A 26,175-nucleotide genomic window follows, 5' to 3' on the forward strand; every position below is an offset into this window, starting at 1 on the left:
TATACTGCATCCGCGGGCGTTTTGTGGTGACATGCTATGAGCAGGCTCTTTTCATTCCATTCGTTCACTGCGTGAATACTCGAAATTCTAGGAACTTCGACACATACTACCACCTTCTCAGGGGTAGGAGGAACCAGGACACAGGCAGTCTCAATGCTGGTCATGCTGGAGGGCTGCCGCCGTGTCCCAATACGTATCGGGTGCTTCTATGAGGCACGAAATGACCTGTTTCGACGAACCGATGCATGTCAGGACGCACTCGAGTGATTCTCTCAAGTTGCGCCTGAAAGTCTGGGCCGTGCCTCAGTCTATTTGATTGGTACATTTTCTTCGCGGTTACGTGTTTGCCTTCTTTGATCCGGTACAATGGTCCGGAGTTTATGGTGTATATTTGAGCAGTATCCATGTCTATGTCTTGCAGTTACTTAGAGAGGAAATGGTGAATGGAGTTTTGTTCGGTCGTCATCATATAATTGTGATATGACCCAAGATCATTATCAGCTGGTGCAGGAAGAAGTTTCTTTTCACCGTATTTCTAGGGACCTAGTGTGAGCAAAACAATGTCAAGAAGCATTACTCAAAAGATTTCAGTCCCAACTGAGGAGCTTTCATGATTTGGGTATCACATAGAAGATATGCAGGATAGTGACAACGACATGAATGTTTTTTGACAGGATGAATGGAAGAGCCGAATACAGACGCTAACCGACTTGAAAACAGACCGCTCAATGACAGGCTGCAGATGCAATGCGAATGGAATCACACCTCGAAGAAACCACCATCACTCTCATTATCATCATCATTGTGCTCGTTAGCACTCCAGTACGCGCCCTCCATGGCCGAGGACCGTTTGGGTTTCCTGTCTGGCTTGGCTTCTGATTTCCTCGACTGTCCGCCAGCCTTGTCGGACACCTTTCCTTTACTGGACTTGTTGCGCGCATGTTGATCCTCATCCTTGCTTATCTTCGACTTCTTCTGCTCGGGCGCTTGTGAGCTCTTCTCGCCTTCCCTACCGTCCAATTTCCCTTCACGGAGAAGATCCAGCGTCCCGTCTTCCATGCACTTCTCGACTACACGCCACATGGGCGGTCTCTCACCCGTCGTCTCATATATGAGTTTGCTGACAGCTTCCGCGTCCGGCTCATTCGGCTTCTCCGATTGTGCACTGGACTCCTTCTTTTTCTTCTTCTGCTCTGCGTAGAGCGCGACATATTTCTGCGTAAGCGGGTAGTAGATAGTGTAGTTGTGATTCACATGCGCGGCGTGGATCTTCCCTGCGAGAGCAGCTAGTTTCTCTTCCTTGGTTGCTGGGTCGAGGTCGGAATTGGAAATCTCCTGTTCGCGGCGGAGAAGACGCTTGAGGTCTTTTGAGGCGGCTTTTCGGTCTGCGATCGTCCATATTAGCTCCAAAGAGTTCGTCAAAATCAAATTGTAGTCGGATTCTCGTACCGAGGAATCGGACAAAATGATACTTCTTGATCATCTGGGACCGATTCCGTCTCGCCAACTCGTCCTCGAGGTCCTTCTCGTAGCCCGCGAGCGCACGCTCCTGGACAATGCGCGCATCGGCTGGCAGGTCAACCCGGTTGAGCAGACGCTTGACATCTCGGATGCGCTTTTTCAACTCGTTCACAGAGGTGTGATTGTGTTCATGTTTGGGAGGGTGGATCTTCTTCTTCTTTGCTGGTTGAGAGTCTTCGTAGCCTTCGTGGTATTTTCGTTTACTGGTCGTCGTGGAATCAGACGAAGATCGCTTCTCCCTTGAGTATTCTCTGGGCATTTTGTCACTGAAAGACGGTTGCAATGCCGTTCAGTAGTTCGCTGCTGATCACAGGTAAGATAAAGGCCAACAAATGAAAATATAAAAAATATCCCAAAGTGATAAAAAATAAGCGGATCAGCAGTCGGCCCGAGGGGTTCCCCAGGATAACAGCTGCGACCAATCAGAGCAGGCCTGGTTGTAATGACGCGCTTAGCGATTGAAGAGAGCACGGGAGGAATTACCCTGTTGATTATTCCAATGTGAGTTGGAAGTCACTGGAATTGCACCCTCGTATCGTCAACCTTGACTTTCAAAGAGTTCTAACTGCTACTATGCGCCCCGTCTCTCGATTCGAGTCAGCTTAGCTTTGCGAGCTGGGCGTTGCTTCTAGAATGGGTCAGGGTGCTTGACTAAAGGTACCTACTGTGCAGGTGATTTATCCTTCCCTCGACAGTCCAGACAAGCCGCAGGGAAACAATGGAGACCGCCATTCGCTGGGCCCCGTCCTCTACCACAGCGGAGCAGCGCTTTCTCTCCGTAGACGTGACAGGGAAAACCTTCCGACTCTGCAGAGTCACTGCATTCGACGGCAAGAATCTGGAACATGAAGTGCTGTCGACGCACACCAAGGTGCCCGCCTTTCGCGCCTTCGATTGGTCTCCAGTGGACGAGACCTTGGTTGCTGTGGGCCAATCCTCTGGTGACGCGACTGTCTTGCGCTTGAGCAGCGAGAATGCGGAGTCGATTTCATTCCCCATTCGCCATCAGCGGTATTGTAATGCTGTCTCGTTCAGTACACACGGCCTGCTGGCAGCTGGGCTGGACCGGGTTCGCAACGACTTTTGTTTGAATATTTGGGATGTCAATCAGCGTATTATCAACAAAGGTCCCAAGGGATATGTCGAGCCTCTCAGAAAGTTGGCTAGCTCGGAGCCGATCACGAGTGTTAAATTCTTTAAAGACCAACCCGACATGCTTGTCACCGGCGTGAAGGGCCAATATGTGAGGATTTATGATCTTCGAGGTAAGAGTCTTGTCCCTCTTTGCAGAAGCGCTGTACCCTGTTACGTTCTTTCTTTTTGGCCGGGGTGTGCAGCTAATTCCTTACAGAGGGTCCCGGCAATCCGTCTCTCCAGTTTCCCACGCGATGCGTACACAATCTCGCGATCGACTCGCTTGATGAGAACTATATTGCATCCTGTTATCCGACGAACGACCCTACCATCTGCATCTGGGACCGACGGGCCAGCTCCCGGTTTAATGTCACTGGGGGTGCGAATATGCTGGAGTCCGGACATCCGGGCCCAGCTCTTGAATTCAAGAATGTCTTCGGTCCCAAAACATCTCTCTGGAGTCTGCGATTCTCGAGGACAAAAAGAGGCTGTCTGGGTGCGCTTTCGAACACTGGCTGCTTCAAAACTTTTGACATCGTCAAAGAGTACTTGTCAGAGGAGTATCGCACGTCCATGGACGAGACCCTCGGGGAAGGATCCTTCCATAACTATCCAGAACAAATTTATACGAAATCGATCCGCGATGTCCTCAGCCCATTCAATCATCCCACCCGGGGCTGCAGGGAGTCAGATAGAGTTGTGGCGTTCGACTTTCTAAACCTGAGGACTTCCAGCGAGCCCACAGCTATAACATTAGCTGGAAATGGCCGGATCAGCCTGGTTACGGTACAGCCTCCCTCCCCGCCCGTGCGGCTATCCTCTCAGGGTGTTCTGGTCCGCGGTATCTCTGAGAATCATCTCGATTTCACTGAGCTACGGCCCGCATTCGGGCATCGGACGAAGGTCTCAGAAGTAATTGAGAGCATTCGTGAGGCGAATCTCTCAGCCCTAGAAGAGAGAAAGCTGTCGCACGGAGGCCGAGCTGCGCGATCAGACGCCCGCGTCAAAGATCCTCTCTCCAGTCGTGAATCTCGAGAGCGAAATTTATCACTGGGAACTCTGGGTCAATCTCTTACTGCAGAGGAAGCCTTGGCGTTATTGACCGTAAACAGACTGCGGTGCAAGGAAGGCTACCTATTCGACGAAACGCGCAACAAGCGCATTTTAACAGATGACCCTCAACTTCAGTGGCTCTGGGATTGGGTGGAACGTGAGTAGTTGTTTACGATAACATCAGTATATTTTCTCTGACAGGCGATACAGGCGCACGTTCAGACTCGTCTGATCAGTCAATGGTCATAAACGGCTTGGATTTCAATTACGTAGGGGTGTACGACATCTGGAACAATGATCTAGGTATGATATTTCCGTCTTTGCTGATTATGCGGTCTGCTAATCACTTGCAGGTCAAAGTTATGACAGCCGGCAGATCGGTCCAAGTGGGGACGAGTCTCCATCGATCAGCGAAAGTATCATCGAGATTGTGCGGAAGCAATTAAGCTTGCCCGAATCCCAAGGGTGTCAGACAGCTCGTCCGGAACATCGACGACTTTGCTTGCGTCTCTGTGGTGCGGCACAATCTCATCGTGAATTGGACGAACTTGTCAAAAAACTTTCTGCCGACAATCAGCATACTAAAGCAGCTGCGTTGGCCGTCTTCCAGGACGAGGCCAAACTGGCGTATCAGGCGTTGCGCAGCCACACGCCCACCCAGGCGCATAAGCTTCTTGCCATGGCTATCGCAGGTGCGGCCAAAGGCGATACCGATTCAGATTGGGAAGAGACATGCGCGGAGATCGCCAAGGAACTCACAGACCCCTATGCACGAGCTATATTGGCGCTCGTGAGTAAAGGAGATTGGAAGTCCGTTATTCACGAGTCTACGCTTCCCCTGAGGTACCGCGTCGAAGTAGCTCTACGTTGGCTTCCTGACGCGGAACTCTCCGGATACTTGAAGGAAACCATTGCTGAAGTCATCCGGCAAGGCGACATTGAAGGTATAGTTCTCACGGGGCTTGGCCACTCTGCCCTGGACCTTTTCCAATCTTATATCAACAAATTCAATGATGTTCAGACGCCAGTTCTAGCCATGAGCCACACAGTCCCACGCTTTATCAGGAGTGGTTGGGGCAGGGCTCGGTATGAAGCATGGCGTGAAACCTATCGCTGGCAGATGAACTCATGGAAACTCCAACTAGAGAGAGCGCGATTCGACGTCGGCTCGCGCAAGTTTGCCGTCACCTGGGACGGGCGGAAACTCATCGAGCCGCCTCGACAACAAGTCAGTTTGACTTGTAACTATTGCACTCGACCACTCACCCAACACGATGCATCTTCCCAAATTTCTCCTTCAGCTACAGGGGAAGTGGTGCATCCAACCGCTGGCAATCCCTTGGGTACAGCTGTTATGTCAGGAATGGTCTGCGCTAGGTGTGGACGGCCGATGCCCCGCTGTGGAGTTTGCACGCTCTGGATGGGCTCCCCAGATCCAATGTCCAGGGCCTGTATCGCCGCTGATGCTGGTCAGGAGCAGCGTAAACCCACAGAGGCCGACGTCATGCGCAGATTTATCGTCTTCTGTATCAATTGCAATCATGGTTTCCATGCACATCACGCCAGAGAATGGTTTGCAAAGCATAACGTTTGCCCCGTCGCAGAATGCAGCTGCAGTTGCGACCGGTGACCATGACCTACACCTATAGCCTGAGGGATTCGTTCGCTATATCTGGCTTGCAATGAGGATGGTTTTAGAAGTTCACGACGGATGGTGGTATAGTTTTCTATTACTTTCGATACCCATTTATGGAGGCATGAGGTTATTAGGCATTTTCGCTAATCTATATCTACATTTTCCGCTATATGTACTCTTTCCTCAAGCATTTTTATCATAAGCTGAGAATCAAGAACTGGCCAAGACTACGGTTCACGAAATATCAAATCGGACGGAGTAGACTATTGCTGCCTTAGCTTCTTTTTTTTTCCTAGTCCGGTGGGTCAGTCGGGGAATATTATCGTCCGCCGATGATGTCAAACAAATTTCTCCGTTTAGTCTATTGCACAGCTGAGATCGTCGAGCTGTGTATCATTATTGTATGGCCAAACTTGAACCAAATTCCCGTTCTCGCTGATGCTGATGGCAGATATTTTCCTGCAGCTTGAGGCGCTCTCGTGGACTCGGTTCTCATAGCTTTTCCTATCTCACCGCACAGAACCCAGTTGCCCAGTCACGCTGGAACCACTTTGAGTCATCGCGTGAGCTCAGCCTCTGGATGAGTCTTCTATCGAGTCAGTTACTGACGCTGCGGGATTCAGATACAGTACAAAAGCTAGCACAATTAACCGACAAATCTGTTTCAACGCCATTTTTCTACGCCGAACCCGGAACCTCCGTTCATTGACGACATACCCCTCCTCTCCGCTTGCCGAGTCCGTCACAATGTCGCAAAATCAACGCAGGGGCAGAGGAGGCAACCAGAGTCGTGAAGTGACCATTTCCAAAGCCTTAAGTCTGCTCTTGCGTCATGCAGCAGAAAAGGAAGGGCTGAAAATGGATTCTCAAGGGTATGCCAACGTGGCGGACGTGGTATGCACCACAGACGGAACCATTCAATAGGGTGTATGACTGATGAACATACCTCGCACAGCTAGCATGGAAAAAAATAAAATCTCTCAAGGTTACCCTTCCTGAAATCATTCACGCAGTCGCTTCGTCCGAAAAAAAGCGGTTTGCGCTGTTACACATCCCTTCGGCGAATGCGATAAGCGACACGACGACGCCTGGGGTACGCGAAGGGGAAACACCCGCCTGCGAAACACAATCGAGCTTCATGCCTACGACGCAAGTACCCACCACCAGCGCGGGACAAGAGAACGCTACGGCGACGGCACTCGCCGTGAACGATACAGACCCGTCTCATTTCCTGATCCGAGCGACGCAGGGACACAGCATTAAGAGCGTGGAAGCGGCCGCGTTTCTGGAGAGACTGACATTGGGAGACGAGTCGAGGTTACCAGACACTGTTGTGCACGGGACATACCATGCCGTCTGGCCGGCCATTCTCCAGTCCGGCGGGCTTCGGTGCATGGGCCGGAACCAGGTTCATTTTGCAACAGGGCCTTCCCTGGAATCCGTGCTACCTACGCATGTAGACGGGACAGCGCACTCAGCCATGAGATCCTCGGGCCGGAACGATGGGCGGGTAATCTCAGGGATGAGGCGAGATGCGCAGATTCTGATCTACATTGACCTCAAGAAGGCACTGGCTGCGGGGTGCCCGTTCTGGCGCAGTGAGAATGGGGTTATCCTGAGTGAGGGCGTGGATATAGAGGGGAATCAAGAGACTGGAGATGGTACGTCGCAGAAGATTATTCCAGTTGAATTCTTTGATGTTGTCGTGGAAAAGAAATGTGGGCTGGGGAAGATTTGGGAACATGGGCAAACTATACAGGAATTGCCGTCGGAATTGCTTCAGAAAGGCATTCCTAAGGGTCCACGAGCAGGATCGGATGGGAGAGGGGGTAGAAGAAATGCATGATCTCCACGATCCTGTGGTGATCAAGTCTTACTGATCTTAACTGAATGTAAGATGCTTAATTTAACACCAGGTGATTAAAGAAATTAGCCCTGAGTTGGACACACGAGAAGGTAGCGAGGTACTCTAATGCATAATGATAACAAAATCACCTGACGGTGCGGGGGATAGTTAACTAATGCTGGGCCCTTACATAAGCGCGACTATCCGACATCCGACGGATTGCGGGGAAATCGGATCGTCGCCATTCTTCTCTACTCCCTATCCGACAGGTGTCATACGTTTCTGCATTGCAAATGACAGGACGGAACAAAGGGCAGTTAGATTGTTGGCTTTAGCCTGCTTCCGATTGCGATGTCTACCAATTCTGAATGGCCAATCATCGTACTGCCCAATTAACTATCATGGTGGTGAACCGGCATTCTATAGCAATTGACGGACTCTCATCATTTGCGGGGTCTTCTTAGGATCTGGGGCATACATTGCCGTCCGGAAAGCGAGTATTTCCAATCATACTCCGTTGATTTTGATCTTGTTGGAATATAAGCTGGATGATAATCCTTGAGACTGTTCCTTTCGTTGACCGTTATTGAATCCCATCCACGCCCTCTCTTCCATCTCTGATTCAGTATATACCCAACCTCTCTCCGGATACGATCCTTGAGGCTTCCTACAGTCATGGCTAATCCTCGGTTCGACCCCAACTTCACCGACAATGTCATCAACGCGATGGGTCCCAAAACCAACCCGCGTTTCCGGAAGGTCATGGCCAGCCTGATCCGCCATGTCCATGACTTTGCTCGCGAGAACGAACTCACTGTCGACGAATGGATGGCCGGCGTCAAGCTGCTCAACTGGGCGGGCCAGATGAGCGACGACAAGCGCAATGAAGGCCAGCTCGTCTGCGACGTGATCGGGCTTGAGTCGTACGTTCCACATATCCCTATTTCACTGTCCCTGACTCTAGTACTAATCGTATCGCTTGCTGTGTGTACACAGGCTCGTCGACGAAATCACCTTCAAGCTCGCTGAAGAGGCCACCGACGCACCCACCGCAACCGCCATCCTGGGCCCCTTCTTCCGCGCCGACACCCCCTACCGCAACAACGGTGACAACATCGTCAAGGACGTGCCGGACGGCGAGATGGTGTTCATGCACGGCCGCGTGATCGATTTCCAGACAAAGAAGCCGCTCGTTGGCGCGACGGTGGAGGTGTGGCAGGCGTCCACGAACGGGCTGTATGAACAGCAGGATCCGAACCAGGAGGAGTTCAACCTGCGCGGGAAGTTCAAGACGGATGCCGACGGGCGGTACTACTTTTATTGCCTGCGTCCGACGCCGTATCCTGTGCCGAATGACGGTACGTATTTTAGTCCACCGCTACCGCTATCCCCGCAGAGGCAGAGCAAACGCTGATCTTGAGTGACGTACAGGTCCCGCAGGCAAGTTACTCGAGCTCATGGACCGACACCCCTACCGCCCTGCCCATATCCACATCATCGTGAGGACTCACTTTTCCCGAATAACCTAACAAGGAGGCAGCTTGGGCTAACTGCACTGCAGGCTACGCATGGAGGCTACAAGCCACTCACCACACAGATCTTCGACCGCAAGGACAAGTACCTGACGAATGACTCGGTGTTTGCCGTCAAGGACTCGCTGATCGTGGACTTTGTGCCTCGTAGGGATGACCCTCAAGCTGGACTTGAGCTTGAATATGATGTCAAGCTGGTGGCGGACCGGGCGTAGGCCAATGGAATGGACTGGAGTCTGACAATAGCCGGGATTTGTGTATATATATTTGTGTGTTCTTCCGTGATACCGTAATGCGATGATGGATTCTCGTTTTGGTTGGAACCAGCTTTGAGCCTATGCCGTTTTGATCTGAACTTGCCGAAATTGCGCTCATGTCGCCTGTATTGCTTCTAGCTTGATAATGGATTGATACAGCTGCGTTATCAGGAGCACTAAAGTACTAATTTCACGTCTAAACTCAAGGACAATCCGTTCAATATCCCCCAAGGTACTATAACTCTACAGCACATCACAATCTCTCAATAAACCCCGCAATCATCCCACCTACCAGATCCGGTGCCTCGATGCAGTGCCAATGACCGACTTTGGGCAATACCTCCATCTTCCTCGTCTCACTGGACACCCGGTCAAAGATATATTTGCACCCTTCCAACGACGCAGACTTATCCTCTTCGCCCGCAATGAGCAGAAACGGCCTAGTGATGCACGAGTAGTCGATCGCGGGGGCCTTGGCAATAGCCTGGCATAGCGTGGCGTAGCCCTTCGGGTTCTGGCCTAAAAGGAGCTCGCGAATGAACGCTTTGGCGAGCGGGGAGGCTTGCGAGCCTGTAGCGGCGTTGGGAACGGTGTTGGCCATTGCTTCCATTCCGACTATTTTCGGTTAGCTCACACGTTGTGCATTTTGACAGTGAAGTTAGGCCTATGGAAGCAACCTACCCTCTAGCACGGTGTCGCTCCTCTGGCGCATCGTGGATGCTAGAGTCTCCGAGGGATGGGTGGGACCCACGGCTACTACAGCCGTGATGCGATCGCTGTACTCTGCGCCCAAGAGCGTCACGACCAGTCCGCCCATCGAGTGGCCGACGACGGCGGCTTTGGGGATGTTTAGCGCATCCAGCACCGCAATGACATCCGAAGCAATGGTAGCAATGGTGATGGGCTGGCCGGTGTACGGGGAGCGGGCAGAACCATAGGTGTCGAGGGTGATGCAGCGGTGCTTAGGAGTCAGATGGTGGAGAATAGGAAAGTAGTAATTTTGGGAGGAGCCAAGGCCGTGTATGAAGACAATGGTCGCGCCGTCTTTGGGAGCTCCACTGGGATGGGAATCAGCATAGTTGATTGAGTGCCCACATACTTCGAGGCACGGCATCTTTTCGATTCGTTGAGACTGGAAGTAAACGGTGGGTATATCTCGGGGCAGCAACGCCAGTACAAAATGTGAGGAAGGGCGAGAAAGTGTTTGCAATAGCGTTAGAATGTACTGAATGCGAAGAAATAGATAGCAATGAGATATCTCCAAGAAGTTCACAAACAAAACGAGCCGATACGCTATGTTTTATTCCGCATTGACGTCAACAGACTGTTATCTTGTTACTTCTTCGGCTTCGTTCTCCTATCTTATCGATAACGCGCTCCGATATAGAGTTTTCAGCACAACGAGGCGGTTGTCCAAGTGGCCATCACTATTGTTACCACATAATGTCTGTTCGTGCAAAGCTGCCTTCATAATTCTCGTCCAGAATAATTGATTTCGTCGGAATGCCTGCTACCATGGTGGGGTTGAGCCGCCGCCAGCTTATCACCGCCCAACCCGACAAGAGGGGCATCCCGATCCGATCAGTGCGGGTCTGGCCGCCCGGCCGGCCGTCGGGTCGGATCAAACGGCTGTCGTTAGTGGTGAGCTGCGCGAGTCTGCGAGTCTGCAGGATTATTATTGTCAGTGATTGTCAACAATGGTTCCAGTGCAGTCTGTCCATCAAGGATGAACTTGTCCGACGGGGTTTGTACATTGAATCCACCAAAGTAGACAATGTTCCCAATCGCATATTGAATATCCAATATTCGTATAGTCAACTCAAGATGGGTTTCCAACGGATACAGTAGCGAGTCGAATCAATTCCTGTTCGAATTCCTCATCGCTGCCGAACTCATGGCCAAATTCTTCAAGGAGTATCGCCGTGTCGTCTTGGAATGATTCTCCTATTGTTAACGCAGGTTTGCATGGCTCTCTCGTCGCCTGATCTATTTCCCCCAGCCTGCCTGCCGTATCTTGTGCAGTAGCAATTGTTTCCACTTCCTTGATGATGTCTTCGTCGTAGAAAATCGAGCATTCGGAGAACTCGTCATCATCGCCCTGTGTACGACAAACATGGCCCTTGCCATCATCGCGTGCTGTAGGATTATCTGGCTCTGATACCCCTGCAGCCGTCTGATCGTCTAAGGCAGCGACATCTAAATCCGAGAGCAGGCTGTCGTCAATCTCGGTCGCGACACTCCCCTGACTATGGCTGTCTAGCTCCGTCTCCTCACAAGTCTCGCTCTCTGTATCCGGTTTCGCTGCAGGCTTCTTGAGAAATCTGGAAAGCAATGGCTGACTGGAAGGAACGGGGAGAGCATGAGGATCAGGGAAACCGAGTCGTCTTCGTGCTTCTCGTTCTTTAGCTTCCTTTTCGGCTTTTTTCTTCTTACTGGCTTGGCGTTTCTTCTCCTTTTCTCTAAGCTTTTTAGCTCGTGCTTCGCGTTCCTCTTCGCGTTCGATGCGTTCGATCTGTGAATCTGTAAATTGGAATCGTTTGTTGCTGCGCTGATACCGGCGGCGCACTGTTTTGGATTTTTCCAGAATAATGCGCCGCGGCTGATCGGGCATGGTAGAGTGATGACAGGTAGGTTCAGTTATATCAAGATGTAGGGTGCATTTGAAGATCGTAACTTGCAAGCTTCTCTCGGTTATTGTTGATGGCAATACCTCTGTGATAGATTATTGAGAACGCGGAGAGACCTATTGTTGACATCTTTGGCTTGCGGTGATATGTTATCCCGGCCAGATCAACAGTAGTTTCCTACTCTGTACTTCCCGTGGCAGTCTCCACTGCTTAAGTTTACAAAGTGCTCAATTCAACGCAGAGATACAATTTTTTTTGAGATTTGATCATTGTTGCCCATCAAAATCCTGCATTTACCTAAGGTGCTGTATATATGAGCGAGATAGACATGTATGTATTTTTTCGCCTCCTGCCGTCGTCTTCCTGTTATTTCCAGTGTTTTAAGGGATCGCTCTACAGTGGAACAGTTTTAGCAGGATCCCAGCAAACAGGGGCATAAATGCCGGTGTTCAGACTCTCCATGTCCTCGCCAGACAATTCGAAGTCAAACACCTGCGTGTTCTCAACGATACGGGAATCGGTCACAGACTTCGGAAGTGGAACATAGCCCTGCAAGACTGCATTAGCCACAGACACAATCGATAATAGAAACAAAAGAAGGAAGGTACCTTTTGCAGACTCCACCGGATCAGGATCTGAGCTGGTGTCTTGTTGTGCTTCTTGGCCAAGATCTGTAATACAGGCTCGTCCATGCGCTGAGCTTGAACAAGAGGAGAATAGGCTTCAACAACAACGTTGCGCTTCTTCAGCCAGGCAGCAATGTCCTCTCGCGCACACCAGGGGTGAATCTCGTACTGTCCAACGGAAATCTGGCCTCCAACACCGCTGTTAATGTACTCCTCCAACTCCTCCAGATGGTGAATGCCATAGTTGGAGACGCCAATGGAACGAATGTGGCCTGCCTTCTGAGCCTCCACGAGGGCGCGCCAGGCACCAAGGCGACCCTCCCTCCCACCGTAGGGCGAGTGCAGCAGGACTCTGCCCTTAGTTAGCCAGGGGCGTCATGATCGTTGAAGACCGGGGTTATTCGCTTACAGATCGATGTAACCAAGATCGGCAGCAGCGAGACTTTGCTTAATGGCTTCCTTAGCCTTTTCATAGGACATGAAAGTCAGGGGAACCTTTGTGGTGAAAAAAATCTTCGAACGGTCAATTCCAGACTTCTTTATAGCCTCCGCACATTCTTTCTCATTCGCATAGAATTTTGCACTGTCAATCTAGGGGAGCACGGCCGATTAGCCTCAATTTGCCTGGTGCTTCAACGGTTCTCATGGCACCTACATGGCGGTATCCGGTTTTCAGTGCCTTGAGCGTGACCTTCTCGGTGATCTCGGGTGGTCTGCATTTCCATTTACAGATTAGGTATGGTGTTCAATCCTTGAGTGATGACTTGCTACAAAATTTGAACATACGTTTGATAAACCTTACGATCCTTGTGTCAGCGGTTTGGTTCATAGTGGAAACTATAACACTGGGACTTATTACTCACGCCGAACCCAACAACCGGGATTTCATATCCCGAGACCATTTTGTAGGTGGACTGGAGAGATAGAGGGGCCATTGTTGCAGTTACTACGGAGTAGTATGGTGGCAAAAGGAACAATCGGTCGAGAGATAGAGCGGATGGCTGGGAAAATCACACATAGCTGCGCGAACTTGGATCGTTATTTATGTCGCTGGCCATCCATTGTGAGTCCATGACGATGTGGAGTCTTGGAGACCGTTACTGCTTCCCTCTCCGAAAGTCAAAATGCCATTACGAGCTTCCTGATGGGTGTTAGTCTTGTGGTGGGGGGCAACTACCGTGGGGCAGGTTTTGTCGGGGTCCAGGAAAGGATAACGGCATTGAGTTGGCTTGGTTCAATGTCAAGAAAGACTGAGAAAGCTTGTTTGAGAAGACCAGCCTTGGTTCTCCTGCACCCACTACTTTGACCTGGAAGCAGGCTGTTTTCACGATCTAGAGACACTCCTGAAGTGATCTGCTATCATCGACATACTATATACCATGGATGACATCACTCATCTATCTGCGCAACTGACGGTCTCAGGGCTTAGGGTTCCATATTTCTTATCGATAAGGAGCCGCGCTAGTCCTATTCAGGAACCGTCCCGCATCTCCTGAAGCTGCCTTGGCGCTTGAAGTTGAATCATCTCTCTACTTTACGTCGGTCTCTTCATGATTTGCGAAGGCGACAGTGTCTCTCTTACTATTGGCTTGATCGAGACCTAAGAATCTCCTTCGGGAAAGTATACTTTCATCGCAACGACTTAAAACACCCATATCTTGGATATACATACTTATTGGCTATCTATTTTTCTAACATCCCACATCTATACACCTACTGGTCAAATGCGTCTAATAAAGAACAAGATAGAGCACGGTGGCTCAGGCACAGTCACTCTGTGTCCTGAAGAGCCGGAGGATATGGTATGCGACCCGATCCCTATCGGACACTTACCTGCTCTGACGGCTCCTGCATTAAGTGGCACGCCTACAACCTGATCAGACCCGGTGACCTTCTTCGCGCAAGCGCAATCCGTCGCGTCACGACGACACACGACACCGGTGCAACATCTTCGTCCCGAGTCCACTTAACGCTGGAAATCCGTGTGAAAAGCTTGGATTTCGACCCTCAGAGCTCACAACTGCATGTCGGAGGAACAATCGTGAACGAGACACCGCACACTAAAGTCGGACAACATCATACATTGGATCTGGAGCTGAATCGCAATTTCACCCTGGAAAAAGAGATTGGTGCGAATGGGGAAGGAGTAGGGTGGGACAGCATTGCTGTACAGATGCTCCAGGATGCCGTTGACGAGAGCGGCAAACGGAGGGCGGAAGCGGTCGCTGTTGTTATGCAGGAGGGACTGGCCCACATTTGCTTCATTGGGCAATTTCAAACCATCTTGAAGCAGAAGGTCGAGATGTCGGTTCCTCGAAAACGACAAGGCGGCGGAGGCGGGGATCATGATAAGGTACTCCCTTCAGCCATGTGCTAATGCACTGCTAAAGAAATAGTTACTTACGCGAACCAGGGAATGTCAAAATTCTACCAGATCACACTGGACACTCTTCTCCGACAGATGGAGTTCAACACCAGCGCTACGTCTGTCACCAGTAACGAGCCCCTCAAGCCCGTTCTTCTCGCCTCGCCTGGTTTTGTCGCTGCCGGATTTCAGAAATACATCCAGTCTGTTGCCTCGACGACCACACCTGCCCTCAAACGACTATTGCCGAGTATTGTCGTTGTCCACTCAGCCTCAGGCTATCTGCATTCCCTCGCGGAGGTTCTGCAATCGCCTGCAGTGAAGACCATCCTTGCGGATACCAAATATGCCCGCGAGACCAAACTGATGGACGACTTTCTTGGACATCTCCGGAAGGAGAGTAACAAGGCCGTCTACGGACCTCGTGAGGTCGAGTCGGCAGTCAACCAAGGGGCTGTGGGCCGTGGGGGCGGCGTCCTCATTATCTCAAATCGATTGTTCCGGTCCCAGGACGTGGCGGAGCGCAAGCGATGGGTGTCACTTGTTGACCGAGTCCGGGACGATGAGGGGGGCGAAGTGCGTGTACTCAGCTCCGACCATGAGAGCGGGAGAAGACTGGACGGATTGGGAGGCGTTGCCGCTTTGTGCACGTTCCCAGTAACCGAGGAGGACTTTGAATCGGACGAAGAAACTGCTCAATCTAGCTGACCATCTTTGAGCAATACTGGTCTTCAGAAGTGGGGGCTAGACATAACCGACACGCTTAAAAACGATATCGTTGAAGCGAATAAATCTCGACGCGCCTATCTTTGCACTAGCGATTACATTTGACTATAGACGATTCCATACCACCCGCATACATCCCAGAACGGAAATAAGTCCCCATGTCCGAATATGTCCGTGTCCCTGGATCTGTACGTCCTATGTAAGCTGAAGACTAAATAGCCTAGCCCGTATTAACATCCCTAGCTCTTACACCATCTTTAGCCGCATGTCTGAAACTTGAGCCCGGCTCACCACTCCTTTGCACGGGTCTGCTGCACGTCCTGCAGGTTAAGCGCCTACGCCGCATGCTGACTGGTGCGTAGTTAATCCAGACATATAGCCCCCACTGCCATGGCGTAGTCTTAAATTCTTCGCAATTATAGACGGATGCGCTGTCTGTCTCTTTGGACCTGATTTTTAGCCGCAGATGGTTCTAAGCATGCATGGGGCCTGATTAGGCTTGTGAGAGGATTTGATGATTCTCAGCAGGATCTAGATTCGATTCTCCAAAAGCAGGATTCGGAATTTGTACATGTGAGCGTACGGAGTCCATCCGGCGCTGTTTTCACGCCTGGGGTACTACAGTGACCGCCCGCGACCTCTCTGGCCATCCTCGAGACTAAATATTGGAAATTATTTTGGAAGGCATGAAATTTGGAAAGTTTTATGTATTCGTATGACCAGTAGACGTACTCATGGTCAATTTCGTATCGACATGTCTCTACATGAGTTGTATAAAAAGTATATGTCCATGAAAAAAATTGGCGAAAGGAAAAATATGCAAAGGAGGAGAGATTGCCAGTGAGGCAATGAGAACGCAATGCTATGCGCAGCGCTAAACCCTGCTAATCAGAAATGCCACCCAATGCGGCACTATGGAAGATCAAATCATTGCGCTTCTGGACGATGATTGTGGACGTCAGCCAAAAAGAGAAAATAGGGAAATCGTCAAACGTATGGCCCCGTGTCGCTGTTGGCCCTAACTCGTTTTCGAGTCCGTGAGCGCTCTGTCATCTGCGACAACGAGGCATCGGCGCGTTCTCGGCTTTCAGCTTCCATGTCTTTAAGTTGAGCCTCACACTGCTGCGAGGTGTATGTCCTTCTAGCGCCTAGGTCCCTCATCTGCATCAGAATTTTAGCTCGCAGAACATGTATGGGTACGCCATGAATAACAGGTGGAATGATCTCACCTTTTGAGCAATGAAATGATACTTTTCACGTTCCCAGTGGTCCCGAGCTTTTATGAGAAGTGGGATCTGAAGCACTCGGTTAATAATAAATTACGACAAAATAACGGAGAGGGTCACGACACACATACTCACATCATTCTCATCCCACCGTGCTAGCCGTTCTTTGCGCCGGCGCAGCATCCGCATTTGCAGGCGTGCCTCCGATGCGTCTTTGTTGAACTTTTCGCGAAACATCTCCCGGATGACTTTCCATGCCAGGTTCTGTTCTCGTAGTCCCTCGACAAAAGCATCTTCTTCTTCCGCTTGCGGGTCGCGCCGGCCCCTGCCGGGAGCCCGAGACCTGTGGTGGGGATGAAGATCAATATGGCTTTGCCGCCGTTCTTGCTCTAGTCGCTGGAGTCCCTCAGGATGAGGCAGTATTGTGACTGGGGTTTCACGACTCGAACTTGCGCCTTTCGAGCTGCCTCTTCGAACTCGTTTCGCTGGAGGCGGATGTGGAGACAGTGTAGCTTCAGCATGACCAAAGTCGTATTCATCTACAGCGTGTCCTAGACCCGCCGTTACCGTTCGGGGGAAATTACTTGGAAACGGTGCGGTGATCCCAAGCCCATGGTGCGGCACTGTTTCGGGTAGGTTGTACTGATATTCTTGCGAACGATGACTGACAACTGGGCTCGGTCTTGCATGGACAAAGGAGCTGTCTGGGAGACTGATTGGTGTTAAGATAGCGGCGGACGGATATGCAGCTGCTGTGGTACAGTTTGGCTGGTTCATTGCTAAATATGGAGACTAAGCAGCGCAAATGTTTGGTCAGCTAGCTGAAACACCGGACAGATGTCACGGAAGATTGGCCTACCGTTTCAACCCCGGACCATTGAGGTGGTAGTGCCTCATAGTATTCATCCAATTCATCGCCCTGTCTTCCTGGAGTGGCCTGGCCATAGGGCATTTGGCCGGCGAACCCGGAAGGAGTTTGAGGATACATAGAGCAAACTTTGGGCACGCGCTTACACCAGGACGAGAGCGAATGAACTGATGCGTGGCGAGAAAAGATGAAACGGTTGATGAAACAGGCTGGAGGACAAACAGGTGTCGGCGGCAAGAAGCACGAGGGACGGTCGACTGAAAGTAATATAAAGGCCCGCCACAACGACTTCAAAGTAACCACTTCTGCGCAACAGCTTATTATATTTCTCTAGGAACGAAATGAAGGCATAAAATGGGTTGCAGACGAGAAGAACGTCCAACAAAAGTCTGATCCAGGTTCATATACGCCAGTCGGGATGATCAAGCTGTGGTCGAAATGCCTTGCAAGGCAGGCCCAGATTTGAGTAGCTCTCACGTCAACGGGCCAAAAGAGCTCCAGAAATCATCAGATATACCGCCAACTATCACTGTGCCGCACGAATATGCTCGTAACGAGAGGTGTAGACACGACGATGGCTCTGCATTTAAGCGCCTGGCTATCCCAAAGATGGGGTCCGAATTGTTATCAAAGGAAAGCAATATCTTCTCTCGCCATGACATGACAGCTAGAATTCCAGCCCCCAAACTCTCGGGGCGCAGACATCAGCACTTGGCCCACCCTGATCGAGGGAAAGATAGCTCCCGCAGCAGCAAAGTCCCAATGCATCGGATCACCCAGGAAGCGGAGGCGGGAACCTGTAGGATGACATTTGGATGGCATCAGGGCTTAGTGGCCCGCTGCAGCAGTTCAGGAGTCAAATGATCGTAAAGGGGCTAGCGCTAAGGATCTCGAAGGACTGACTAGCTAGTGGAGTAGTATAGAAATTGGCCGTTCTTGATGATGCCAGTAAGCGGATGGTAGGATGAGTGCAATCAAAAGAAATTAAGGAAGGAAAAGGGCTAAAGTTCCAGAACAGCGAGTCTACATCCTTGTTTCTAGACGGCTATGGGGCCAGAGTACGGAATAATTGACTGCTCAGCATGACTTGAGGAGCAATTATTACTAAAAACCCACTTGGACTATGTCAGGAAAGACAGGTCCATCAGGGAACGGTCCATGTCCTGAGCCAGACAAGGATGCACGGATAGCGGCCCATTAAGCGCTTGTTCGTAATTGCGGCTGCAAACCCCTGGAGGATTTGGCTTGTCCAGTGGGCTCCGAGAAGGTCTTAGACGCCTGATCTGACTGAGCTAAACTAGTTAGTGGACTAGTCCAAAAGCCTGAGCCATGAAGGTGAGATTTTAAGCAGAGCCTAGCTCAAAGCCTCAATCAATCTCCCGTAATTGCGCATCATTGACTGTCTTGGTTGCATGACTAGCAAGCTTTCTGTGAAAAGTAATGAGTGGCAGCTTCCCAGATTCCCATCATTATTATTTCGCCGGTGGTCTGCATCCCTCCTTCAGAGCCACGTGTCCCACGAAGACCATGCCGCATACGCGCCAGAGGATATGCTTCCTGCCAGTCGGTTCAGCGGCTCGAGTCATCATTTTCCAATCGACCGTATATCCGGGATGGCGCTGGCGCTGGCGCTTAGAGAGCATGAACTGTTTGCTCAAGAAATAAAGGATGACCCGCTGAAAGAGACCAAGGTCGACTCAGCTGAGCCTGTCTCGTCGAGATTAGCGTTCCGTCATAAATTCAGAATGGGACTTTTTGTCTGTTGGGTAGTTAATTTCAAGGAGTATTTGTCATCCTTTCCCCCCAGAATTATTTTCTGGCATTTTTGGGCTTTGAAATCATCGGAACGAAATAGGATACACATGCGCACGTGGTCTCACGGGATTTCGGCAGGCGGTGCCAAGATTTTAGCAATAGTCCATTTTGGGTAAATTGCGCTTTCTGTCGTCATGATGGGTTCATGATAGGGGCAAACACGTTTGAAGTCGATAATAGAAAGAATTGTCTACCTTGCAAGGCGTTCTCCTTCTCCAGGGACGCATTGGATCCTTCTCAAGTATCGACTCATGCATCGTCTGTTTGCATCTTGAATGGGTAGAAGTGCAACTGGACCCTTCTTTCAGTGGCTATGCCCTGGCGCAGCAATGGCTCAGAATGACTCTGAAACACTGGGCGCTGTCAAGTTTTTGTTTCAGGTTGCACCAAAAGATTAAATCGCAAGCTAGTCGGCAGATCCTGACCTTACCATGGATCTCCGCACTACTTTAAATTGATGGTCCAGTCAAAATACCCCTATGGGTTCTCATGATCTCATCAGTATCCTAAAAGTAGATAAGGCTAACTGCCCGTTATCAAAAATAGCATTGATCGATGATTACGCCTTGAGCCATTATACATAATAACTCCCCGAAAACATTGCCAGAATCAGTAACTGATCACTCCAAAGCCAGGAGACACTGGAACAAGGGAGACCAATCCACTTGCTACAGGGTTTCTATATATGTATCGCCAACAGCAGCGATTATTAGTCGCGATTGGACGTGACCGGTGCGTGATGCAATGGGCTCTGCCCATCAGTCTGATCGTCCAGACTGTCATCCTCATCTTCCAGAAATCCCTCCAAGCCTTCGTTATCCGCATCCCCGGGCTTGCGCCGGGTGTGCTCGTCCAAGGTATCGTCAGCCGAGATGGAAATGCCGCGAGCACCCCAGTGGTTGTTGCTAGGCCTGTCACCACCGGCTCCCCTCTCCCCTTCCACTCCTTCTCCGGTAAGGTTCTGCTCCTCGTCCAGACTTTCTCGTCGCCGTTTGATATTGAACACCTTGTTAACTATCCAACTTTTACTATAATCTTCCGAATCGACTACACCGCCATTTCGAAGCTTGACGCGCTGACGAGAATAGTAGACCCAAGCGAAATCAACGTAGAAAGCAGTTTGAAGGATACCAAAGATCATCGCGATCGGATCCCAGTGTTTCTCGGAGCCAAACCCTCTCACAAACCAGTTCAGTATGTAGAACGCGCGGTAAGAGCCCAGAGCAAGGAGATAGTATGAATCAATGACCGTAGGAACGGTAGTCTGGCGGAGTAGAAGGAGCTGGGGAAGCACGCATACGGATTCTAGGATGATGGAGAAGGCCCACATTATCTGCATCAAACTTCTAATTAGCATTGGGGCAACAAGATCTCTGTGTGCACAGTGTGCTAGACCCACCTCGGTGAACCAGTGGGTTTTGAAGAGGTCTTTATCGTCGAAAATAGGAGTCACAATCGGCGCTAGGACAAGCGAAAGCACGATGGAACCGAGAGCCATCTTCCATGCCCTCTCTCTCTCACGCGTCCGTGGGTAGACCTTCATCATCAAAAAGATGATATAGAAAGAAGAGAATATATAGAAGAACTTGAAGAAAACGAGGTAGAAGCTTCTCCAACCGCTCCCTCGGAACAGATCAAGGTAGCGTGTGACAAATACAGCAGCATAAAGCATCTGTGTGAGTAGCGAGACACCTGCCATTCAGAATCGAAGAGTCAGTTGCACGTCCCCATCCCTATGGTGAGGGGCGGGAGTGTCTGTACATACCTTCCGCACTTTTGTTCCGATGAATGGCCCACATCAAGATGCATTTCGACGATATGTGAGACAGATCGCCTAACAGGCGAAAGACGTTCATACTCATCTTGTTTTATTCTTCGAAGCTTTAAGGGAGCCCGACTCGTGGTCTGATGGAAAGACGCTGAAAGACGGTCTGGAGACGGTCTGGAGAGTCACCGTTCTAGACTAACATCGATAAGGTTTAGTTAATCAAGCAGGTACTCAGGTGATATAGTTACTGAAGCTTTCGTTTGTGGTAAAGACAGCTTTTGGAGCTTGGGCGTTGTACTGCGACTCCTCGCGGGAGGCCAAGATAAGACTACCTAGATGCGGCGGTAGCTTCACGTGTTAGGCAGCGAGGTGACAATTGGAATTCTTCGTCTGGTAGTATTGGCGTGGAAAGAAAGAAGACTGTATACTCAAGAGGGATAATCACTTAAAAACAATCAAATGTCGATAGTGCATGGTGACTGGTGAAGCAAAAGCAGAGGTCGAGGTACGTAACAAGTGATAGCACTTGCGATCTGTTATCTCAGCTTCTCCTCTCAGTGATCCACCGCCCATCTGGCTTTACCTTAGAAAGCAGGGCCGCGTTGTCCCATCACGTGAGTTCCACCAGGTGACGTCGCTCCTTAGCTCCATTCCCAGCTGTCTGCGAACATAAGTAGCTTCTCGATTGACTAAACAGACAAGCTCCTTTCTACGATGGATTAAGACCATCTCGCGAGCCAGCTTATGCTCTTTGCTCTTCCATGTTCTTGCTGCATCTTCAAATACAGAGCTTCTGAGATGCGCTGAGTCGATAGCGCTAGGCGATCGTGCATTCTTGCTGATGAGACGGGACTGTTGCGTCGTCGAAGGTTCTGCTAGCTTTACCAGCTTGGTGGGCTGAAGCTGGCTCATAACAATAATGCACGTCATATCTTCCGTACTTAGTGATATATGGAATCTTCGACGATATGCCTATTAAAGATCGAATGAACATAACTTTGTGGCAGGGAAATAGAACCCAAGGTAGTACATACTCTGGTCCTACTAAATGTTTGCCTGTGATACCAGGTAGGAGAATGCTTTTGGCGGGCTTGCCGTATATCTAGGTCTCTTCTTCATTCTGTAATAAGCACGCACGGTCACCAAGCGCTCGATTGAAAAGAACGCCGGGTGCTTCGCAATTCAACTCGACATGCCTTTCCCTCTTGCGAGTCAGTCGCTTATGATGTTCCGCTGACAGGATAGTTTATCATTGAGTCCCAATGACTAGGTCATCGTCATGAAGAGAAATAAGAGTGCCTACCTTATGTAGATCTCGATAAATTGAGGTAATGCTTATCTGGCTGATCGTAACTCAAACCACTGTACTATACTAAGCTCTTTGATCTTGAGCCGTTGAGGTATCTCCTGGTTTATACTAGATAGTTTTTACATATTTGACAGTAACTTTGTCATATTGGCGAGTTACCAGTGAGGATCGGCGATGTGGGAAGAATCACAATATCAGATCTCGCCTTCTTCTGTCAAGGCGGTACTACGCCTATATCACTGGTTAACTCTCTGGTGTGCATGATTTTGCAACATGTACCGACAAGCAGGCCGTTCTGTCGTCAGTGGACAAGCTTCGTATTGCCTGACTGGTCGGATTCTGCCTGATTGAGGCCTTCAGCTTACCCCGCACTTGCCTGGAGCATTGACGCTCGGTGTACAGGGCTGGACAGTGATTACCTCTGGTACGCAGGAGAAGGTATTGCAATACATACAATTACACGAATAGATGTGAGCATATTGGGGATTTTTGAGGTTGTACTCGGTGCCGCGCGGTCGCTTTGGGAGATTCCAGGGCAGTACTAGATATACGAAGTTCTTCAGAGTCCCTGTCATCTATTTGTTTTATCTCTGTCACCTCGGGAAGAGATAGTAAAGTAGCTGGGCCATGCCGTCCACAAAAGTATTACTGGCCCCCTGCTATTCTTCGAATGTAGCTGCCGCCTCTCTTACTAGTAGTTTACAGGATCGCAACTTGCACAGGACAAATCCCGCCACCTCCCCTCCTCTTTGTCTTGGCTTGTTCGTTGCCTAGCATCTAAGTGGTTATTACCCCAGGTATAATCAAGCAGGCCTTGTTGTTATGACTGACTTTTATTCTGCAAAGAGCAGAAGCCTGTGCAGTAGAAATGAGGTCACAGAGGCTATGGAGGAAGGATCACTATTTCTATACGAATATGAAGTTATCTACTGAAACAAAGCACGAAGTCGTCAACCCTGCTTTGGACATGTGAGAGAGCTACATACCCTGCAGTTACTAGGTGTAGCTTGCCGTATGAAGCACAGTTCCAAACCCTCCTTTTCTTCTCACATGGTACGAGAGCCTGTCCCAGGCTCGAGTCATCACATTATGAACAGAAATGCTCTCTGATGGGATGCAAGCAACGCAAGTGACGGTCTCTGAGAATGACCTCTTTCAGCATCTGATTTTCATTGGCTAGCACTGTCCAAAGACAGAGGGCAAAGAAAAAACAAATAAGTGGATTCGGACTGAGCGGGAATGAATGATAAAGTATGAATGGAGAATGGATTCTCGTGGCTCCCCTGGTCTTTTCTATCACAGTCTTCAACGCCTCCGCTGAATTTTAGCCAAAGGTACCTATAATCTCTTACCTATTCATTCATGAAATATTAGTGATTTGTCCGTAGCGTGCTGATAATTCGATTTATAAGTATGACAATGAATAATGCATCAAGTACCAACTATCTTTGAGACGTATGCAATGTAGCTGGTTGACGTACTTTACCTACCTGGTTCTAGGTACTGTAGCTCAAAGGTACTTTTAGATTAGCTGACGGTTACTGGATCTGGCGTCTAGCATTGTTACAGAGAAGGTTGAATCGCTGGTTCTTACTGCTCCCTTCCCATTATTAGTTCTGTTTCTCTTTCCCTCCCTTCTCCCCCATTTGTTTATCGATCACTTCGTCAGCCTACCTCTACTCCTCCTCCCACAGCTGCTTCTTCAACCTCCGAATGTAACTTGTCTCTGCTACTGACAACTATTACTATTACCCACTCTTCAGCTCGGGTTAATACTTCTGATGTTTCCCCTCGTTTACTCTTCTTGAAGATAAAGATACCAATAAAATGAACTCTGACGATCAGTAAGCCCTCACCTCTGATCTCACACTCCTCTCCGTTCCCTCTTGTATCTCCACCGGGTCCTGACAAAGAGTGTCTTATCATCATCGACTCCAGTCAACAACATCGAGTCAGTCCGTACTATTTTCAGCCAATGTATCCTAAGATGCTAGAGAACTACTCCTGTGACTGTGCCTAAACCTGTTTATACATCCCTCTCTCTTTCCCCTTCCCACGCCTACTCTCCCCTCTGAACCCTCAATTTCCTACCCACTCCATCCCAGCACTCCCTTTTTTTGACTTAATCGCATACATACAGTACATGCATGCATGCATGTATCACCCTCCGGTCGCTCCTTTCTGCCCTTCGCTCATTTTCCCTCCTTCCTTTCCTGCGGCGCTACCGCCAAACTGTGGGATGCGCCCGTGTCATCACCGCGTCTAGTGTAACAAAAAGAGCCCACTTCCCTAGACTTGACGGCCAATCTACACAAACTCCTGTCAGTAGCAGATGTGCTAATCTCCTAAGCATGTGTATTGACAGATGAATCGTCGCAGCGTGACTGGGACAGCGGCGTATCTTCCAACATGTCGTAAGTGACCTGTTTCTTATCCTGCGCCGCAGCAGAAGACCTTCTTTCCCTTTCCGTGTACACCATACACATGGGGTATACATGTGCATGCTATATGCGTGTTTCTCCTGGAACGCTTCCCGCTCATGGCGGGAAAAGGAGCACGTCTCACTTACTAACATTGAGTTTCCCTTCATTCTCTTTGACCAGGTCGCCTCCAACATCCAAGCGCATCAAGACATCTGTCTCCACCAGCGTACCACCACAACTCCTAACACAGCAACAAATCAACCCTTTCCAGAGAGTCCCTGCTTACGAGGGCATTCCTATACCTCCTGCTCAGGTGGCGCCTCAGAACTCCCGCAAACGCCGTGCTTCACCCCAGTCAAGTGCCGCAGCAACCATGGCTGCACCAGTCACTTCTGCTTCGGCGGATGCAACACAGAATCCCCAAAGTGCCCCAGAAGCGGCTCCAAAGAAGAAAGGACGGACCAATACGCCCTGGACGGCGGAGGAAGAGCAGAGACTCAAGACGATGCGCGACGCGGGTCGCAGCTGGAGCGAGATTGCCAAGGTTCGTCCCGATTGTCTACCTCATATTGAAACTGGCTTCGCTGATTCTTTGCTCCTTTGTGAACCCTGCAGACCTTCCCCACACGAACTGAGGGGAGTGTGAAAAAGCACTGGTACAAGGTTGGGCGTGCCCTCACTCCCATGAGCTCAGACATGGTACTTACATTGAACACAGGATATGCATTATGCTGAGTTCGCGGAAGAAGAGGTACTGCCTGACAAATTATTGGATGATCTTTGCGCGTTGACACCATCCAGTCCGTTGCCCTACGGGAGGCAATAAAAGAATATGAAGCCAATAAGTGGAAGGTCATCGGACAGAAAGTTGGAAAGCCCGCCAAAGTTAGTCACATCTTCCTCCAACTTGCGTGGTGTCCAACTCCTAAATCATTGTGTATAAACAGGCATGCGAGCAATATGCGAAGGAGCATTTCAAGAATCTTTGATCGTGATATGACATTCAACGACGTGATGATTTTCATGCAGGGTAATGATGCAACTCTCTATATATCGAACTCGGAGCTTCGCGGTGGGCACACAGAGCGCATGACATGGAAACAAGGTTTAGGAACGGCACAGGGTCATGGAGTTCGTCATTTTTCCATTTGTCCAGTCTATGTTCTTTCGTTTCGTTGGGTTTCCTTTCGGCCGTGCTCTTCGACTGTCACTATATGCCCTTGACTTCACTTGTTCATTTTCGATCATATGCATTTCTCTACCAAGTTGATGCATGTGCTAGAATCAACTTTATTGATTAAGACATCCCCAGCCACACGTGCCTATCGAGCCGTCCCTATTTTAATCCCCTTTGCTTAACAATATTATCATACTTCGCGCTACAAAGCCGATAATGTATATGTAGGGCTTGGATGGCCCAAGCTCTCCGAGGGCTGGTCATTG

At 49.9% G+C, this 26,175-nt stretch overlaps 11 protein-coding genes across 11 annotated transcripts; 5 read left to right on the top strand and 6 right to left on the bottom strand.

The window, feature by feature from the left end:
- Positions 1–759: 759 nt before the first annotated feature.
- Positions 760–1,780, bottom strand: Aud_000408 (Efg1 domain-containing protein; the record flags this gene model as incomplete). The annotated part of the gene is made up of 2 exons (XM_043285921.1): positions 760–1,385; positions 1,450–1,780. The coding sequence occupies 2 exons, from the start codon at positions 1,778–1,780 to the stop codon at positions 760–762; spliced, it is 957 nt and encodes a 318-aa protein (XP_043141856.1).
- A 459-nt stretch (positions 1,781–2,239) lies between these two features.
- Positions 2,240–5,338, top strand: Aud_000409 (uncharacterized protein; the record flags this gene model as incomplete). The annotated part of the gene is made up of 4 exons (XM_043285922.1): positions 2,240–2,786; positions 2,873–3,865; positions 3,919–4,011; positions 4,062–5,338. 4 exons carry the CDS (start codon positions 2,240–2,242, stop codon positions 5,336–5,338), a joined length of 2,910 nt encoding a protein of 969 aa, XP_043141857.1.
- A 753-nt stretch (positions 5,339–6,091) lies between these two features.
- Aud_000410 (tRNA 2'-phosphotransferase) lies at positions 6,092–7,190 on the top strand (the record flags this gene model as incomplete). The annotated part of the gene is made up of 2 exons (XM_043285923.1): positions 6,092–6,238; positions 6,300–7,190. 2 exons carry the CDS (start codon positions 6,092–6,094, stop codon positions 7,188–7,190), a joined length of 1,038 nt encoding a protein of 345 aa, XP_043141858.1.
- A 675-nt stretch (positions 7,191–7,865) lies between these two features.
- On the top strand, positions 7,866–8,937 carry Aud_000411 (intradiol ring-cleavage dioxygenase; the record flags this gene model as incomplete). The annotated part of the gene is made up of 4 exons (XM_043285924.1): positions 7,866–8,113; positions 8,187–8,548; positions 8,622–8,689; positions 8,752–8,937. 4 exons carry the CDS (start codon positions 7,866–7,868, stop codon positions 8,935–8,937), a joined length of 864 nt encoding a protein of 287 aa, XP_043141859.1.
- Positions 8,938–9,232: 295 nt separating this feature from the next.
- Aud_000412 (alpha/beta fold hydrolase) lies at positions 9,233–10,093 on the bottom strand (the record flags this gene model as incomplete). The annotated part of the gene is made up of 2 exons (XM_043285925.1): positions 9,233–9,594; positions 9,661–10,093. 2 exons carry the CDS (start codon positions 10,091–10,093, stop codon positions 9,233–9,235), a joined length of 795 nt encoding a protein of 264 aa, XP_043141860.1.
- Positions 10,094–10,798: 705 nt separating this feature from the next.
- Positions 10,799–11,590, bottom strand: Aud_000413 (uncharacterized protein; the record flags this gene model as incomplete). Its single annotated transcript, XM_043285926.1, has 1 exon — positions 10,799–11,590. The coding sequence occupies one exon, from the start codon at positions 11,588–11,590 to the stop codon at positions 10,799–10,801; it is 792 nt and encodes a 263-aa protein (XP_043141861.1).
- Positions 11,591–11,999: 409 nt separating this feature from the next.
- Positions 12,000–13,167, bottom strand: Aud_000414 (aldo/keto reductase family protein; the record flags this gene model as incomplete). Its single annotated transcript, XM_043285927.1, has 6 exons — positions 12,000–12,155; positions 12,215–12,584; positions 12,642–12,823; positions 12,888–12,945; positions 13,019–13,029; positions 13,096–13,167. 6 exons carry the CDS (start codon positions 13,165–13,167, stop codon positions 12,000–12,002), a joined length of 849 nt encoding a protein of 282 aa, XP_043141862.1.
- Positions 13,168–13,956: 789 nt separating this feature from the next.
- Positions 13,957–15,305, top strand: Aud_000415 (putative translation factor pelota; the record flags this gene model as incomplete). The annotated part of the gene is made up of 3 exons (XM_043285928.1): positions 13,957–14,034; positions 14,091–14,585; positions 14,646–15,305. The coding sequence occupies 3 exons, from the start codon at positions 13,957–13,959 to the stop codon at positions 15,303–15,305; spliced, it is 1,233 nt and encodes a 410-aa protein (XP_043141863.1).
- Positions 15,306–16,642: 1,337 nt separating this feature from the next.
- Positions 16,643–17,537, bottom strand: Aud_000416 (uncharacterized protein; the record flags this gene model as incomplete). The annotated part of the gene is made up of 2 exons (XM_043285929.1): positions 16,643–17,341; positions 17,409–17,537. 2 exons carry the CDS (start codon positions 17,535–17,537, stop codon positions 16,643–16,645), a joined length of 828 nt encoding a protein of 275 aa, XP_043141864.1.
- A 2,404-nt stretch (positions 17,538–19,941) lies between these two features.
- Aud_000417 (ER lumen protein-retaining receptor) lies at positions 19,942–21,094 on the bottom strand (the record flags this gene model as incomplete). Its single annotated transcript, XM_043285930.1, has 3 exons — positions 19,942–20,565; positions 20,632–20,924; positions 20,998–21,094. 3 exons carry the CDS (start codon positions 21,092–21,094, stop codon positions 19,942–19,944), a joined length of 1,014 nt encoding a protein of 337 aa, XP_043141865.1.
- Positions 21,095–24,718: 3,624 nt separating this feature from the next.
- Aud_000418 (uncharacterized protein) lies at positions 24,719–25,721 on the top strand (the record flags this gene model as incomplete). Its single annotated transcript, XM_043285931.1, has 6 exons — positions 24,719–24,723; positions 24,913–25,276; positions 25,348–25,395; positions 25,451–25,483; positions 25,534–25,617; positions 25,680–25,721. The coding sequence occupies 6 exons, from the start codon at positions 24,719–24,721 to the stop codon at positions 25,719–25,721; spliced, it is 576 nt and encodes a 191-aa protein (XP_043141866.1).
- Between the last annotated feature and the right edge of the window lie 454 nt (positions 25,722–26,175).

This window comes from Aspergillus udagawae (genome assembly GCF_001078395.1).
Source record: "Aspergillus udagawae IFM 46973 DNA, scaffold_1, whole genome shotgun sequence".
NCBI classification, from domain to species: Eukaryota; Fungi; Ascomycota; class Eurotiomycetes; order Eurotiales; family Aspergillaceae; genus Aspergillus; species Aspergillus udagawae.